Raw genomic sequence first — 18,655 nt, forward strand, 5'->3', positions numbered from 1 at the left:
CTTTTTAAAGAGGTTTTGCTTTTTTTTTTTTTTGCCTGACTGACTTACCACAGCTGAAGACATTTGGAATGCACTTTGCCATTTTTGCTAAACCTCTTTCTCAGTGGAATTGAAAATTAATTCCTTCAAATCTCAGAAGTAGACAGGGATCTTGAAATCTCACACGTTCTCAGTGGTCTCCATTACTTCCAAAAAGAAATTCTGTACTTGGGTTGATGGGAGCGGGCAGACAGAATTGGCCGTATGCCATATTTTATTTCTACTCTCCTACTTGCAATGCGTGTTTTGGGAAATACAGCCATCCATCTTTTCAACTGTTTTTAAGATTTATACTTTGATTCGAAGAATTACCTTTAGTAAGAGTGAGAGTTATTTTTAGCCTCCAAAAAGTACATATTTAAGCGGGTGAAAGGTATTTCTTAGTCCGATTTCTCACCACATAGGGTGTGAATATATGTGCTTATAAAGGCCAGAGCAGTCTCTTGGAACATGTTTTTGCATTTAATAGGCACACATGTGGCTGTCCATAGTCTGATTTGTAGGTGACCTTGCTTTCCTGCCCCCCCTTACTTAAGTAATCCAGATGGTGGCAAGAAGCTGAGCCTAGAGAAGTGTGGTCTCTACCCAGCAGACCAGGCCCTTCCCGCATAGGACCTCAGACTGTATGTTTGTTTCAGAAGACATTCTCCACACATCAGATAATTTGGAAGAAATGGTTCAATGAATTATTCTGAAAATGATCATGTTTTTCTCCTCTGATAGCGCCTCTCAAATGTTAGTGCACATAGAACCTCCTGGAGGGCTTGTTAAAACACATTTATCTGGGCCCCAGCCAGGAGTGTCTGGTGTCTGGTTCAGGAGTTCTGGGGTGAGGCCTGACAGTCTGCATGTCTCATAAGCTCCCAGGGGAAGCTGATGCAGCTGGACCATGCACCCCACCTTGAGCAGCGGTATTCTAAAATGCAGGCCCGACCCGTATTCATTGGCAGTGCAGGTGCTTGCTGTGGTTGGGTGTGGCCTTAATGAAAGTTAAGAGAGATCAAGTCACCACAGACAAGACAAAACTAATCTGCCAGGGTCTCGGAGGCAGGATTTTCCACGTTACACCTTTGATTAACTCTATGCAAGTGGTGATTAAAACCAAGCATCATCCATGGTTGCCATTGCTGCTGAGCCTTCCCTCGTAGAAGATGTGTGTAAACAGCTCCCGGAGAAACACCCGCTGCTCTGTTTGTGTGTACTGACTGTAGCAATAGCAACAGCTGATAAACCTACGCTGGCCTTTTGGTTTATACAGGACAGGGACCAAACCTGCCCAATCCTGTCAAAGCTTTTGTTGCCAAGACAGATGGGGAGGGTTCGGGTCTGCTGCTCAGGTCTGCTGTGGCTAATGTTTCCTTTTTTGTTTTGTGTCTGTTGTCTAGGGTGCCAGTGCTTACATTCTGAATTACTTAATGTACATCCTATGGGCGCTGCTGTTTGCATTTCTGGCTGTCTCCCTGGTGCGTGTATTTGCACCATATGCCTGTGGCTCTGGCATACCAGAGGTGAGTTCTGGCTGAACTTTTTGTGCCAATAATAAGAACAGCAAATTCTTTTGCAGCACTGTCGTGCGAAGCACAGCTCCAAGCATTTTACTTCTACTAACTCATTAAGCTTCACAATGAAACTGTGAGGTAGGTACTATTATTCTGCATTTGATAGTTGCAGAAACTAAAGCATAGAGAGGTTAAGTAACTTGCCTCAAAAGTAACCAAGCTGGTAAGCTGTGAGTTGAACCCAGCATTCTGACTTTGGGATTTATACACCGTCTTCAAGATTTCTGCACTATTGCTTCTCAGATGATAAAAGCCTTGTCTTTGTAAACCAGGCATAACTCTTAAAGCCTGTGGAATCAGAGTTCATTAACCACACACTTAAACATGGTGTTATGATAACTCATCAGTGCATCTGTGATGTAATGTGAAAGACACAATAGTGGAGGTTTGTTGCTGTGAAAGTTCACTGACGATGAAACTTCTCTTGCCATGTTTTGCTCTTCTGGTGGCAAGCTAATAGCAATGTTTAAAAAACTGAATTCTGCCTTCAGTACATTCACTGTGAATGTCCCCCCATGAATTTTGAGCTCTTATAAATACTTTTCAGCACTTTCATGTAACCAAAGTATAAGGGAAGTGACCTCACTGATCAAGGGGAGTGCCCAAGACCAAACTTGACACCTACGAGGACCTACTGGGCAGAATCATGATAATTGAGCTGATTCCTGAAAAGCCCTGATGGTGGAAATTTTAGCCAGAAGTAATTTTAAAAGTTCTGGTATTATCGTTGTAATCCATGCAGTTCAGTTCTTCTTCGGGTTGGTGCCTTAGCAATGTCCACAGGCTGTGGGCTAGAGAGTTTGATGATGTCGTTCTGGGCCGAGTATGGCAGTAAATCCACACCCTTTGGGAGGGCCCTCCAACCATGATGGTGGTCCAGGCAGTTTGCAGAAAGGGCTGCAGTCATGAAAAGACAGTCAGAGGCAAAATTCAGCATGGTCTTATTTCAGGAAAGATAGAAAAAAGAAGTCTTAATATGTCATGCTGAATTTTTGATGGTTGATGTTAACATATTGCCTCAGGAACCTGAAAACAAGCTGTATTACCATCCTATTTTCTCAGCAAAGCCAGCTCTGCTATAATGCAGCATACGCATTTCTAAATATCATCATGTCATGCAAAATCACGCAACAGAAACCACAGGGCTTTATGGGGAACATGAATTAGGGGCACAAATACACAAAACTTCATCACTGACACATATGACAAAAAGAGGAACCTAGTAAACACAGGAGCACAGTTGTACACATTAAATGGCTAAGAAATATATAAATGGCACAATAAATATGTCACTGTCTGCAAAGAACTTGAAGTTTGCTTGTGGAAGTGGGTGTTGGAAGGGCTGTGACTTGTGCATTACTGTGAAGGGCATAAGGAAGGTTATCTGAAACCGGAGGGGAAGTTGACACAGCAGGAAGAGATAGGTGTGACACCCTGGTGTATGTGTGAACTGGTAGATGTTCCACTCACGTGTGTTTTGTGTTTTCCTACATGGCTGGGTGCAATTTTCTACATTGACCTGGTATTTCTTCTGAGGAAATCTGCATAAATAGACATAAAATTTGCATTATGCTCAGATTCCTCCCTAACAAGAGCAGCATTGGAACAAATTTGCATTTTCTTTTTTCTTTTATTTTTCCTTTTTTCTTTCTTTTCTTTTTTTTTTCTTTTTCTTTTTTTTTTTTTGAGACAGAGTCTCACTCTGTTGCCCAGGCTGGAGTGCAGTGGTGCGATCTCAGCTCACTGCAACCTCTGCTTCCCAGGTTTAAGAGATTCTCATGCCTCAGCCTCCCAAGTGGCTGGGATTACAGATGTACACCACCATGGCTGGCTGATTTTTGTATTTTTAGTAGAGATGGGGTTTCACCATGTTGTCCTAGCCTCATGTGATCCATCCACATCAACCTCCCAAAGTGCTGGGATTACAGGTATGAGCCACCATGCCTGGGTTTCTTTTTTCTTTATTATTATTATTATTATTATTATTATTATTTTTAATATAGAGATGAGGTCTCACTCCTTTGCCCAGGCTGGTCTCAAATTCCTGGGCTCAAGTGATCCTCCTGCCTCAGCCTCCTGTGGAGCTGGCACTGCAGGTGTGTGCCACCATGCCCAACTAATTTTTGTATTTTTTGTAGGGCTTTTCTATGTTGTCCAGGCAGGTCTTGAACTTCTGGGCTCAAGCAATCCTCCTGCCTTGGCTTCCCAAGGTGCTACGATTACAGGCATGAGCCACAGTGCTTGAGGCAAATTTGCATTTTCCAACCAAGTGTCATAACTGAACTATTTTATTTGATGTCAAAAGCATCTCAGTTTGTGATCCCACTGCCCAACAGTAAGCATTTTTGACTCAAGCATTTCCCAAATAAGGAAATGGCCAATGGGGAATTGGTAGAAAATAGAAGCAGTAAGAGGTATGCTGGGCAGTCCCATCTCTCCCTTCCAAGAACTGTAGATGTATGGCTCAGCCGGTGTCCTTATAGACAAGGAGTTCAAATATGAGTTCTGTCTTTGCGGTACTGGCTGGACTTTGTTGTCATCCAAAGTGGGCATCTTTATTGGTGGTAGCTGAACTCAGAAGGGGTAAAATACTGAGTTGAGCCTGCCTGCCTGCCCGTTTGCCTGCCTGCCTGCCTGCCTCTGCCTCTGCCTGCCTGCCTGCCTGCCTGCCTTCCTTCCTTCCTTCCCTCTCTCTTCTCTTCCCTTCTCTTTTTTTCCTCTCTCCCTCCCTTCCTTCCTTCCTTCCTTTTTTTATTTTTATTTTTTTTGAGACAGAGTTTCACTCTTGTTGCCCATGCTGGAGTGCAATGGTGCAATCTCAGCTCACCGCAACCTCTGCCTCCTGGGTTCAAGCAAATCTGCCTCATAGCTGGGATTACAGGCATGCGCCACCATGCCTGGCTAATTATCTATTTTTAGTAGTTATGGGGTTTCTCCATGTTGGTCAGGCTGGTCTCGAACTCCTGACCTCAGGAGATCCGCCCACCTCGGCCTCCCTAAATGCTGGGATTACAGGCGTGAGCCACTGCGCCTGGCACTCTTCTTCCCTTCTCTTCCCCTTCCCCTTCCCCCTTCCCCCTTTCTGCTTCCCATCTTGTCTGTCTTTCTTTTTTATTTCCCCTTCCCTTCCCCTTTCCTTTCATCTCACTCTGTTTCCCAGGTTGGAGTGCAGTGGCACCATCACAGCTCACTGCAGCTTTGAACTCCCAGGTTCAGGCAGTCCTCCTGCATCAGCCTCCTGAGTAGCTGAGACTATAGGTGTGCATCATCATGCCCCGCTAATTTTTGTACTTTTTGTAAAGGTGGGGTTTCGCCATGTTGCCCAGACTGGTCTCAAACTCCTGGGCTCAGGTGATCTGCCTGCCTTAGTCTCCCAAAATGCTGGGATTGCAGGTGTGAGCCACTGCACCTAGCCAAGCCCTTGTTTCTTATGTTACAAAAGTACAAGCTATACATAGACGTGGATAAAGCCAACAAATGTGATGTTAAGTGAAAAAGCAAGTTGCATAAGAATACATAAAGTATGCTTGATAGAGCATCTATAAACAGCTAAAATGAAACAATGTATCTGCTAAAACTATAGAGAAAGATGAAGAAGTGGCAGGAAGTGGTGAGGGAAAGGAGGAAGGTTCCACTGGGGAGGAAAACACAAGGTAGCCACTCTTCTGTTTCCTAAACTTGGTAGTGGGCACATAGGTACTTGTTTTATTAATATTCTTTTAAGTATATATAAGTATATGATAGATTCATTTCTCTCTTTCCAAAATAGTTCATAATGATCTTTTTTCTTCTTTTGAGACAGTCTCACTCTGTCACCCAAGCTGGAGTGCAGTGGCGTGGTCTCAGCTCACTGCAACCTCTGCCTCCCAGGTTCAAGTGATTCTCCTGCCTCAGCCTCCTGAGTAGCTGGGGTTACAGGTGCCTGCCACAACACCCAGCTAATTTTTGTATTTTTAGTAGCTATGGGATTTCACTATGTTGGCCAGGCTGGTTTTGAACTCCTGACCTTGTGATCTGCCTGCCTTGGCTTCCCAAAGTGCTGGGATTACAGGCGTGAGCCACCGTGCCCGGCTCATAACAGTCTTTTAAAGAAGTTTCAGAAACCAAATGGAGGTTTGACTCAGCAATAACAAGGTCTTCCCTGTTATTATAGTAGAGCTGGAAATTCTTAACCTAAGAATGCAGTATTTTTCCCAGTTCTTAGAGGAGAGGGGCAGAGTAAAAAGTAAATGTAAGTAAATTATTCATGGGTAAAAAAGAATCTCCTCCCAGTCAACACCCAACTAAATATGGAAACTGACTTCAGTTGAGACATGAAGCTGTTCTTCGTTCTAGCAAAGATACTATTTAGAAAATATGTTTATCATTGTCTGAGGTGATCTGCTGTAAGCTGCTATATGGCATGCTGTGTAAGAACGAACTTTGAATGTGATGTACTTATGCACATTTAAAAAATTGTTCATCCTCCTTAGCATTTGCTTCCAAAACATTTTTATTACTTAGAGTGAAAATGCCTTTGGAAACATTTTTAAAAATGCAAGTTTAGGCCAGTTATGGGGGCTCATGCCTGTAATCCCAGCTACTTGGGAGGCTAAGGTGGGAGGATTGCCTGAGGCCAGGAGTTCGAGGCTGCAGTGAGCTATGATCGCACCACTGCACTCCAGCCTGGACGACAGAACAACACCTTGTTTCTAAAAAAGAAAAAAAAAAAAGCAAATTTAAAGAAGGGCTTTTCTTTCTATGTAATAAATGCTCTCCATAAAAGTTCTATAAAGCACATTTAAAGGTGAATACTTGCCTGTAATCCCAGCACTCTGAGAGGCACAGGTGGGAAGATTGCTCGAGCCCGGGAGTTCAAGACCAGTCTGGGCAACATAGTAAGACCTCAACTCTACAAAAAATACAAATAAAATTAGTGGCAGGAAGCAGTGGCTCATGCCTGTAATCCCAGCACTTTGGGAGGCCGAGGTGGGTGGATCCCTTGAGGCCAGAAGTTCAAGACCAGCCTGGCCAACATAGCAAAACACCTGTCTCTAATAAAAATACAAAAATTAGTTGGGCATGGTGGTGTATGCCTGTAATCTCAGCTACTTGGGAAGTTGAGTCATGAGAATCACTTGAACCTGGGAGGTGGAGATTGCAATGAGCTGCGATCATACCACTGCACCACTCCAGCCTGGATGACAGAGCAAGACTGTCTCAAAAAAAAAAAAAAAAAAAATTAGCCAGGCGTGGTGGTACATGCCTGTAGTCCCAGCTACTCTGGGGGCTGAGGTGAGAGGATCACTTGAGCCCAGGAGGTTGAGACTGCAGTGAGCTGTGATTGTGCCACTGTACTACAGCCTGGGTGACAGAGCCAGACCCTGCCTCAAAAAAAAAAAAAAAAGAAAAGAAAAAGAAAAAAAGTGAATACTTACAGCTTGTTGCACTTGGAACTTGAGAGAAAGCTGGCTAAGGGTGTCCTCTTTCTACTTGCTTCCTTTTGTCAGTGGAACCACTGTCATGTCAACTGTATGAGAAATCATACCCTCTCAGAACTTACTCTGTGTCGATGTTTCAGTTTATTGAAAAACGCAAACACTCTTACAAATATTTATTTATCGGAAAGAGTTCTGATTTTCAGATTAACACCACGAAGTCACAAATCTGCTGCAGTACATCTCATTAAAGCCCTGCTCGCTTCAGACTTTATGAATTCAAATTAAAGCAAGTGATTGGATTTTGCCATCTACTGGGAATGAATTTGTCTTCTTTAGTCCCTAATTTGATCATGATAATTTTATAAAATCATTTTAGAGAATTACAAAATACCTATTACATTGTTCAATTCACCATATGTCATGGCTGGCAAAGGCTCAGGTAATTTAGATGCTTGTAATTTTCTAAATGGTATTACGCTTTTAAACTGTACCCTGGGGTCTAAATCCACATTAACTAACTGACAAAAAATTATAGATAATTTTATTCAAGGCAACACAAAAGGGCAGGATTGTGGCAGGCATAATAAAACATCCCTTAAATAAAGGGATCTGAGATCCCAGAGCAGAGGCTCAATTAAGCTAACTACCACTAGTTAAGGATGGGTCTAACCAACACCAGTTTGTCAGCCACGAGTTCAAGGCTAGTTCAGGAAACACCATCTGACTGTATAGCTAGTAGACCTCGAACATGTTCTGTTAGAAGGCGCTCACTAAGTCCCTTGGGAACATAGACACTATTGGATGAGCGCTCTTCATGACCCTCCCCAAATCGCTCAAGGTGACATGATGCTCAGTAGAAGGAGTTGGTGAAAGAACAATGAGTGTTTCAGGGTTGTCCCTTAAATGCTCTATTGTGCTGCTCTTTTCAGGAGTCAAGCAGTGCTCTCTACTTGGGCTGCATTTTAGACTCACCTATGGAGGCTGTAAAAATCCTCATATCCTGGATTCACCTCAGACCAATTATGCCAAATCTCTGAGGGGAGAGCCAGTCTGCAGAGTTTTCTAATTCCCCAGGTGACTCTGATGAGTGCCAAGGTTGAGAATGACTGTGGTAGCTATTTGAGAAATTGATAACTTGGCAGAGCAATGCCCACAAGGAGGTGTTTTGAAGTTATGTAAATGACACTGACAAGAGATAACCTTGTCCCATTACATATTACATAATGGGAAGACCAGAAATTGACCACAGATTCCATTGACTGACTCACTTGGTGTCTAATTAATCTGTGATTACAGGCTTGTAAGTTGCTAGCTCAGCAGTAAACATTCGCACCATTTCACCCAATTGGGGTAGTGGTTGGAGGTAGAAAAGTAATTTGGTCATTGATGATGTTTCTATATCCAGAAGAATACATTTTGGCAGAGGAGAGGATCTTGGTGTATGAAGTTAATCATTGAGATATGTACCCAGTTAAATTCTAAAAGCATTAGGCAAAGACTCAAGTGAACCTTTAGGAATAAAGCTATTATTTGGTATTTACAAAATGCACGAGTTCTGGAAATGCAGCAAGATAATGCTCCCAATAGTCAAAGTCCTTTACAATACAAGAGGGTAGGATTTGACAGAAGAGAAAAGGGTCATCATGGATTCAAACATCTTTACGTCCCCTAAACCTGTGTTATTGGAATGTTGAGTGTCTTCTTCGTTTTCTACCATTAAGAATATTTTCAAACATATTGAAAAGTTGACAGAATTGGACAGTAAATATTCATTAATTCATCGCCTCCAGCAGGGGTTGGCAAACTTTTCTTATAAAAGAAAGACAGTCAATACATTAAACCTTGGAGGCCAAGGAGCAAGATGGAGCAACTATTCTCACCAGAAGGCTAGTAGTCTTTTTTTTACATACTACTTTTAAAGATGTTAAAATTATTCTTAGCTCGTGGTTCATACAAAAATAGTCAGTTGGCCAGATTTGGACCACAGGCTATAATTTGTCAACTCCTGACCTAAAGTTCAATTGACATTTTGCTTTTGTAGGGGCAAACCATTTTTTAGGGGTTTGCAGCTGGGCCTGAGAATTAAATTGACATATAGGACAGATTAGCAGGAGAAAAGCATACAAGTTTATTTAATATGAGTTTTACGTGACATGAGAGCCTTCATAAAGAGTGAAGATCCAAAGACGAAGTTAAAGTTAAGGTTGAACACTTACATGCTGAATTCGATAAGTAGTAATCTTTCAAAGTGTGACAAGGCAGAGGGGCCTGGGCTAGGGGTGTTAGCTGGGTGAAATGGCCAGGAGGATGAGGGTTAGTCTAACAAGGTTGGTTTGTGCAGATTTCCCTCAGCCTCAACTTCCTGTTCTTGATGACAGGAATGATGCTTCCTTTTAGTATAGGAAGGGCATCTTTCACATGGGAATTTCATCTCCTGCTTTTAAGAAACAGAATGAAGGTCAGGTTATCTTCCACCTGCTGTTTTTCAAGTGCTTTTAGCCCAAAATAGTCAGTAGTTTGCCAGAGTGGCATATTTTGGGGTGATATATGTATTTTTAACAAAAAGATCTTGCTCCATCACCCAGGCTAGAGTGTAGTGGTGTGATCATGGCTCACTACAGCGTTGACCTCTCGGGCTCAAGCAATTCTTTTACCTCAGCCTCCCAAGTAGCTAGGACTACAGGTGCATGCCATCATGCTCAGCTAATTTTTAAAACTTTTTTTGCAGAGATGGGGGTCTCTCTGTGTTACCCAGGCTGGTCTTAAACTCTTGGGCTCAAGTGATCCTCCCACCTCGGCCTCCCAAAGTGCTGGGATTACAGGTGTGAGCCACTGTGCCTGGCTGGGGGTACCATATTCTTAACTACTTCCCTCTCCTTGCCTTGTCACTTAGTCAGCCAGCTCTTCATCTCTTTATCTAGGATATTTTTCAGAGTCAAAAGTTAACAGTTAACATCAATACGTATATGTCTCTTCTCATCATAACAAAAGGTAGTGTGAATGGGATAAAATGCCATAAGTCAAGCAAGACCTTGATAATGATTGATTCAGTCCTCTTTAGGATCTTTTGGTACTCTAGGAATCCTTAAGATTTACCATGCATTGAATTTTTTATGTTTTAATTAATATAAAATTATAGTTAAATCAAAAATGAAAATGGCCTCTGTTCCATGCTATTGAGTGAATCTAAACTTTGAACATGTTCCTCAGAGGAATTACAGTTCTTTTCCTAGCCATGGGTTGAAATAGTTCATTCCCTCTTGTTCTCTATCCTCTGTTTCAGATAAAGACTATTTTGAGTGGCTTCATCATCAGGGGTTACTTGGGGAAGTGGACCCTGCTAATCAAGACAGTCACGCTGGTGCTGGTAGTGTCCTCTGGCCTGAGCCTTGGGAAGGAAGGGCCGCTAGTGCACGTGGCTTGTTGCTGTGGCAACTTCTTCAGCAGCCTTTTCTCCAAGTACAGCAAGAATGAGGGCAAGAGGCGAGAGGTGAGCCAGCTCAGCTTCCATCTGCGGCAAAACTTTCTTCTTGAAGCCCCCACCTGCTGTCTGACCTGCAGGTTTGCACATTTGTTTTCATGGAAGGCCTCGAAGCTTATGTAGAACTACTTGTTTTGTAGGTGCTTTCAGCAGCAGCGGCTGCCGGAGTCTCTGTTGCCTTTGGTGCACCAATTGGAGGCGTGCTTTTCAGTCTAGAAGAGGTAAGAATGGGCAGCTGAGGGAATTCATGATTTTGAGCAGCAAGGCTCTTTGAACGGTTAGAATAAAAGAAGTACTGTATTGGATAAGATTCCTGCAGTTAATTAAGAAGCCACAATTTCCACTTTTTTTTTTTTTTTTTTTCTGAGATGGAGTCTTGCTCTGTCGCCCAGGCTAGAGTACAGTGGTGTGATCTCGGCTCACTACAACCTCCACCTCTTGGGTTCAAGCAATTCTCCTGTCTCAGCCTCCTGAGTAGCTGGGACTACAGGCGCATGCCACCACGCCTGGCTAATTTTTGTATTTTTAGTAGAGACGGGGTTTTACCATATTGGTCAGGCTCATCTCGAACTCCTGACCTCAGGTGATCCACCCACCTGGGCCTTCCAAAGTGCTAGGATTACAGGCGTGAGCCACCGCACCTAGCCACCACTGTTAAATTCCTGTTTTTGAGTATTATTTTAAAAATTGCCAAGGTGATTTTTTTTTTGAAGATTTACAGCATCCTCTCTCTTTCTCATAACCAACTTAATTAAGCATTTTTGGTTTTGGTAACCCAAATGGATTATTCCAGAGGTTGGCAAATGTTTCCATAAAAGGCCAGGTAGTAAATGTTTTCGGTTTTGTGGGCCATACAATTTCTGTCGAGGCTGTTCAGCTCTGCCATCATAGTGTGAGAGCAGCTGTGAACAATACATACGCAAATGGGCATGTCTGTATTTCCATAGATGTTTCCTTATGGACACCGAAATCTGAATTTTATAGTTTTCACGTCACAAAATATTATTATTCTTTTGAATAATTCAAATCAAAAGATTTTTTCCCCTTTTTCAGTCAATTAAAAATGTAAAACAATTCTTAACTCGTGTGCCATAGAAATGCATTCCCTGGGCTGCAGTTGACTTGCAGCCCAGAGTTTTCCAAACTCTGATCTACTCTGTTGTCTGTAGAATCCAATCCGAGACTTATTTGCTTCTAGGGGAGCCTCTGTGCCATAAACAGAATTATGATCAAATACTTTTATTTCTTTTAAAAATATAGCTCAAACCCACCTTGATTAGTGTCCATTCCACTTCTAGACAAAGATACTTTGTCTAAGTATCTTTGCTGGTACATTTTGGTCATATTAATTCCAGGCTGATGGAGTGAATGTGTCCACTCTTGGACTTAGAGTGTGACTTTCATGTCAACCAGAGGGCCTGGCTCTGAGCAGCTCTTTCTCCGCCCAGTCTCTAATTTTCTACTTTTTCATCTCAGGTCAGTTACTACTTTCCCCTGAAGACCTTGTGGAGGTCATTTTTCGCAGCGCTGGTGGCGGCCTTTACGCTGCGATCGATCAATCCCTTTGGAAATAGCCGTCTTGTTCTCTTTTACGTGGAATATCACACACCCTGGTACATGGCTGAACTCTTCCCCTTCATCCTACTTGGGGTCTTCGGGGGCTTATGGGGAACCCTCTTCATCCGCTGCAACATTGCCTGGTGCAGAAGGCGCAAGACCACCAGGCTGGGGAAGTACCCAGTGCTGGAGGTCATTGTGGTGACCGCCATCACTGCCATCGTTGCCTACCCCAATCCCTACACACGCCAGAGCACCAGCGAGCTCATTTCTGAGCTGTTCAATGACTGTGGGGCCCTTGAGTCTTCCCAGCTCTGTGACTACATCAACGACCCCAACATGACTCGGCCAGTGGATGACATTCCAGACCGGCCAGCTGGTGTCGGTGTTTACACAGCCATGTGGCAGCTGGCCCTGGCACTGATCTTCAAAATAGTCGTTACCATATTTACCTTTGGCATGAAGGTAAGTGAAAGGGAGGGAAGATGGGGTGGGACCCATGTCCTTCTCATGTCCTTCTGGGGACAGCACCCTATTCTCTAAAATAAAATTGCGATGGGAAAAAGGGGAACTGGCCTTTCTTGAATGTTCTCATGTGCCAGGCACTTGATGTTCCTATTTTAGAAGTGAGGAAACTAAGGCTATGAGATCTTAAGTGGCTTGATCAGACCCACAGCTATGGGAGACAGAGCTAGGCATCAAACCCACTTCACACATTCCCAGAACAGGTGGTGGTAACCACAGGTTTCCTGCTTCTGGCCAGGCGATGCCAGGTGGTGGAAAAAGCCCAGGTTTGGCTCAGTTTGGCTCAGTAAACATGCACTGAGTATCAGCTACATCTTAGGCATCGTGCTGAGTCTGAGGGATACAGATCCCCAAACAGAGAAGCTGCCTTTGCAGAGCACACAGCTCTGGGAGAGAGAGATGCAGACCCAGAGTTCTGACATTGTGGCGAGCACCACACTGGTATAACGGGAGCACAGAGTGAGTGCATCCCCTGTCTGGGTAGGGCTGGGCATGATGGGCTCTTTGCACACATCCTCTTTGAAGGGCAGAGCTGTGGATGACAACATATGCTTTCTTTCTTTTCCTCTCTCTCTCTCTCTCTGCCTGCCTGCCTTCCTTCCTTCCTTCCTTCCTTCCTTCCTTCCTTCCTTCCTTCCTTCCTTCCTTCCTTCCTTCCCTCCCTCCCTCCCTCCCTCCTCCATCCTTTTCTGTTGCCCAGGCTGGAATACAGTGGCATGATCACAGCTCACGGCAGCCTCAACCTCATGGGCTCAAGGCATCCTCCCACCTCAGCCTCCCAAGCAGCTGGGATCATAGGCATGAACCACCACAGTTGGTGAATTTTTAAATTTTTTTGTACAGATGAGGGTCTTTCTGTGTTGCCCAGGCAGGTCCCAAACTCCTGGGCTCAAGCGATCCTCCTGTCTCAGCCTCCCAAAGCACTGGGATCACATGAGCCACCACACCACACCCAACAGTACATGCTTCCATTATTCTTGTTCCTAAAGCCAGAGAAGAGACAGCTGCTTTCTTCTTTCATTGGTTTAAAATCATTATGTTAAAATACTTTAAAAGCCCCTCCTAAAGAGCTTTCTTTTATGGAACCTGGAATTAAGTTGTTATTGTTTTTTTTTTTTTTGAATTGTAAAATCCACAAAACATAAAGGATCATTTTAAAGTATACAGTTCAGTGACATTACGTACATTCACAATGTTGTGCAACCAACACCTTTATTTAGCTTTTAGAATATTTTCATCCCCCAAAAGGAAATCCCACCTCCATTAGCAGTTACTCCCCATTTTTCCCTCCCCCAGCCCCTGGTAACCACTAATCTGTTCCGCCTCTAGATTTGCCTATTTTGGACACTTCATATAAATGACATCAAACAATACGTGGCCTTTGGTGACTGGTTTGTTTTATTTAGCACCTTGTTTTCAAGGTTCATTCACATTGTAGCGTGTGCCACTACTTCATTTTTATGGCTGAATAGTATTCCATGATACGGAGATCTCACATTTTGTTTATTAATTCATCCTTTGATGGACATTTGTTTCCACCTTTTGGCTATTATGGATAATGGTATCATTGCTTACTTAAAGAAACTTTTATTAGAGTATATTGTTCATATAGAGAAGTGTACAGCTTGATGGTTTCATAAAACATGCACACTTGTGTAACCAGCACCCAGGACCAGAAGCAGAACATGATCCATACCGCAAAACCCCCTTTTGTGTTCCATTATGATTGCTTTCTGTGTGATATTTCTATGAATTGTCTTTTAAATTTTATTTGTTTTTATTAAAAATATAAAATAGAGACCAAGTCTCCCTATGTTGCCCAGGGTGGTCTCAAACTCCTGAGCTCCAGTGATCCTCCTGTTTGGCCTCCCAAGGTGCTAGGATTACACACATGAGCCATTTTTCCCTGCCTGAATTGTCTCTTGTTTTTTTGGACATAGGGTCTCGCTCTTTTGCCCAGGGTGGAGTGCAGTGGCACAATCATGGCCCACTGCAACCTTGACCTACTGGGTTCAAGTGATCCTCCTGCTTCAGCCCACTGAGTAGTTGGGGCTACAGACATGCGCCACCAATCCCAGCTAATTTTTGTATTTTTTGTAGAGATGGGATCTCGCCATGTTGTCCAGGCCCATTGGGAACTCCTAGGCTCAAGTGATCCACCCACCTTGGCTTTCCAAAGTGCTAGGATTATAGGCATGAGCCATCACACCCAACCTGAATTGCCTTTTTAAAAAAATATCTAATGGCCAGGCACGCTGGCTCACACTTGTAATCTCAGCACTTTGGGATACTGAGGTTGGTGGATCACTTGAGGTCAGGAGTTCAAGACCAGTCTGGCCAACATAGTGATACCCCATTTCTTCTAAAAATACAAAAGTTAGCTGGGCATGGTGACATGTGCCTGTGGTCCCAGCTACTCGGGAGGCTGAGGCACAAGAATTGCTTGAGCTTGGGAGGCGGAGGCTGCAGTGAGCTGAGATCACACCACTGCACATGGGCCTGGGCAACAGAGCAACAGATACTCTGTCTCAAAAAAAAAAAAAAAAAAAAGAAAAAAGAAAAAAAAAGTCTAAGAAGTTATTTACTTGAGTGCGTAGTGGCCAAATACAAACCTGAATTTGTGCCTTATGAACAAGGACAGGTGGACCTTATTAAACAGCTGACTGCCTCTGATCTGTCATCTCCTAGCAAAGGGATTTGTTTTTGTGTCTCAGGAAGATGCTGGTAACATTTTATGATGCTTGCTGAGAAAAATCTCCTTTGATGTTACAGGGATATAAATGACGTAGAATAAGGAGAAGCTCAGAAAGGAACAATTTCCTAAGAAATGTTTTAACTCTAGAAATTACAGGCACAAGGATCCAAACTTCACTTGAATTAAGTTAAAGATCTGCTTCCATCCTCAGCTGGGTGAACACCTAGGGCGGGCATCATTGCAGCTGCTGCCCAGGGTCAGCGGTCACATGTTATTTCAGTGAACACAGGGAGTCAGGCATGTTCTATAGCACACGTGTGGTCACTAAATAAACTAAAATGCATTTTCATCCAGGAGAATAGAGAACACGCTGCTACCAAAATCTTTCAGTTTGCATTCTATTTGTTTGCTGCCCCTACCCTGGCTTGAAAATATTCAGAATGCTTATTGGAAAATGCACTGCATTAGGAAGAGGAAATTGCCTCCCTTGGCTCTCTCTGATGGGTGTTCAGCCACCACTTACTAGAGAGGGCAGGGAGCCATTGAAGTGCTTTCTGGAAGATCAGGGTGGCTGCAATGATGAATTCAGCTTCTTTATTTTACCTGGGAGCAGTCGCAGGTCCTTCTTTTCCATTTTCATGCTGTGGCTTGACATTTAATTTTAAAAGCCATTCTGAATGACATGGCAAGGGGAGAGAGAAAGTGGTGTTTCAAGTGACAGATGCTCACTTTCAATGTTATTTGCAGTGGGGATCATCATTCTTTAATCCACAGCAGGCAAACCCAGCCAGCTTTTGAAGGAGAGGGAATCAAAGTATAAAATTGCGTTCTGTCTAAGTTGCAGTAGATATGACTGACTAAGCAGGTCAAATCATTCGTCCCACCTTTCCCCAGCTGACCTATTTTGCAGAGTTGCACCTCCTCTGAAGACTGAAGCTAAATGCAAGCCTGTCAAGGGGGAATGTGTTTCCTGGGGGTTGTGAAGCGGGGACTCAGTCTCCTTCTCTCATGTCGCTTTTCTCTGTGTCTCCTCAAGATCCCGTCGGGCCTCTTCATCCCCAGCATGGCTGTGGGCGCGATAGCAGGCAGGATGGTGGGAATTGGTGTGGAGCAGCTGGCATACCATCACCACGACTGGATCATCTTCAGGAACTGGTGTAGACCCGGTGCAGACTGTGTCACACCAGGGCTTTACGCAATGGTGGGGGCTGCGGCCTGCCTTGGTACGACCACGGTTGGGCAGGGAGGGGGACTGGGGAACTGATCTGGCTTAGAGGACTGCCAAGAAGAAAGACATGGACTTGAACATTTTCATTACTCAGGTTAGGCTAGGTTGTGCAGCTATAACAAGTAAACCTCTAAACCATAGTGGCTTAACACACCAAGGCTTATATCTTGCTCACTATGCACACACACACACAGATACCTTTAACTTATGATGAGGTTTACGTCCTGATCAATGGCATCATGAGTTGAAAATATTATAAGTTGAAAATGCATTGACTACACCTAACCTACTAAACGTTGTAGCTTAGCTTAGCCTACCTTAAACATGTTCAGAACACTTACATTCACCTACAGCTAGGCACAATCATCTAACACAAAGCCTATTTTATAATAAAATTGAACATCTCTTGTAATGTATTGAATACTGAAGGTGAGAAGAGATGGTTGCCTGGGTACTGGAGGCATGGTTTCTACTGAATGCCGGTTGTTTTTGTACCATGGAAAGTTGAAAAGTCATAAGTTGAACCATTGTAGGTTGGGACCGTCTGCAAATTAAAAACATGGTTTAGCAGAAGGTTCTTCTCCACCTAATCATTCAGGGTCACAAAGATGGGTCTGTATCCTGTCTATAATCCTTAAGAATCTCTGTGATTTTCTAGTTTATGGGGTTCTGGAAGAGCACCATGCTTGCTTAGTCAGAAGCTTGTAGAGTCCATGTAGGATCCACTCACCAAAAAGCTAGCTGTGTGGGCCAGGGTGAATACACAACACAACATCCCTGACTGGAGCAGAGGCCCCAGTGAGATGCGACTTCTGGCTCCCCAGTGCAAAGCCACATTTGACAGGGCCTGGCCTGGGTTCCAGAGGCCCTGTGCAGGAAGCATATGAGAGTGTCTGCTCAGAACAGGTGTGATGGGAATTTACAGCCTGTTGGTCATTTTCCCCAAATCATGGCCTTATGAGCTGCCCCGGTTGCACTTTGGAATCTTACTCCTCCCCTCTGTTGCAGGTGGAGTTACCAGGATGACAGTGTCATTGGTGGTCATCATGTTTGAATTAACAGGGGGTCTGGAATACATTGTGCCCCTGATGGCGGCAGCTGTGACCAGCAAGTGGGTAGCTGATGCATTTGGGAAAGAAGGCATCTACGAGGCCCACATCCACTTAAATGGGTACCCTTTCCTCGACGTTAAGGATGAATTTACCCACCGCACACTGGCCACTGATGTCATGCGGCCTCGGCGGGGAGAGCCGCCACTGTCAGTGCTCACCCAGGACAGCATGACCGTCGAAGATGTGGAGACGCTCATCAAGGAGACTGACTACAATGGCTTCCCTGTGGTGGTCTCCAGAGACTCCGAGCGCCTCATTGGATTTGCCCAGAGAAGGGAACTTATTCTCGCAATAAGTGAGTAAAGAGAGGGAAGCTCACGTTTTGCCAAGAGCTGAATGGTATACTTTGTACCCCTAGCATTATCCAAGATTTTTGAGGTTATGTGCATTAAGCCAGGGGCTCTCAAGCTTTCACATGTCTCTGGTCACCCAAGGGTCTGGCTCAAAAGCAGATTCTGATTCTGCAGAGCTTGGGGGGGACCCAAGAGTACATCCCTCACAAGTTCTCCATTAATGCTGATGTTGCTGGTCCACATGTCACACTCTGAGGAAAAAGGCTTTAAACCCAAGTCTTGGGTAGACATTCTTGGTTAGAAAGTGACTGCATGTTTGCAGGCAGCCCCCTGGCCTTGCTCTGCTGCCACCTTTCAGCAATTGTTGGCTAAAGCTGAAAAGGAAGAGAGGACAGCCTAGAGTGGCCCAGGCAGAGCTGTCTCAGAGACTTTCAGGTGGAACAGCCATCTGGCTGAGATTGTGAGTTCTCTGCCCCTGACACCCCTTGCCACCACACAAGTCTGTTGCTTCACTTTATGATATGACGTTGGATTCCACAGTTAGAGGCCCTTGCAGGTAAATGCGCAGACATCACTGGAACCAATTTTGTGAGATTACTTTCCTCTTGTGTTTGAATGACAATCAGCTGCACTGAGGGCCAGGCTGTTGAGTTGGGGGAGGAGAGTATGGGATGATGCCCAGGTCAGGGTGTTCCAAAGACAGGCGGCTCAGAGAAGTAAGCCCATGGGCCCCATCAGCCTAGGGA

General features: G+C 44.1%; 1 protein-coding gene across 2 annotated transcripts in view; it reads left to right on the forward strand.

The window, feature by feature from the left end:
• Positions 1-18,655, forward strand: part of CLCN4 (chloride voltage-gated channel 4) — an 88,011-nt gene that overhangs the window by 39,227 nt on the left and 30,129 nt on the right. For both annotated transcript variants that reach the window (XM_032285887.1, XM_032285886.1), the window contains exons 6-11: positions 1,425-1,547; positions 10,302-10,508; positions 10,640-10,720; positions 11,976-12,521; positions 16,313-16,499; positions 17,513-17,911. In XM_032285887.1, coding sequence (XP_032141778.1) covers positions 1,425-1,547; positions 10,302-10,508; positions 10,640-10,720; positions 11,976-12,521; positions 16,313-16,499; positions 17,513-17,911 — 1,543 coding nt within the window. The remainder of the gene's footprint in view (positions 1-1,424; positions 1,548-10,301; positions 10,509-10,639; positions 10,721-11,975; positions 12,522-16,312; positions 16,500-17,512; positions 17,912-18,655) is intronic.

The sequence above is a fragment of the Sapajus apella genome, unplaced genomic scaffold, assembly GCF_009761245.1.
Source record: "Sapajus apella isolate SASKATOON/1434 unplaced genomic scaffold, GSC_monkey_1.0 scaffold17, whole genome shotgun sequence".
Classification (NCBI taxonomy): Eukaryota; Metazoa; Chordata; class Mammalia; order Primates; family Cebidae; genus Sapajus; species Sapajus apella.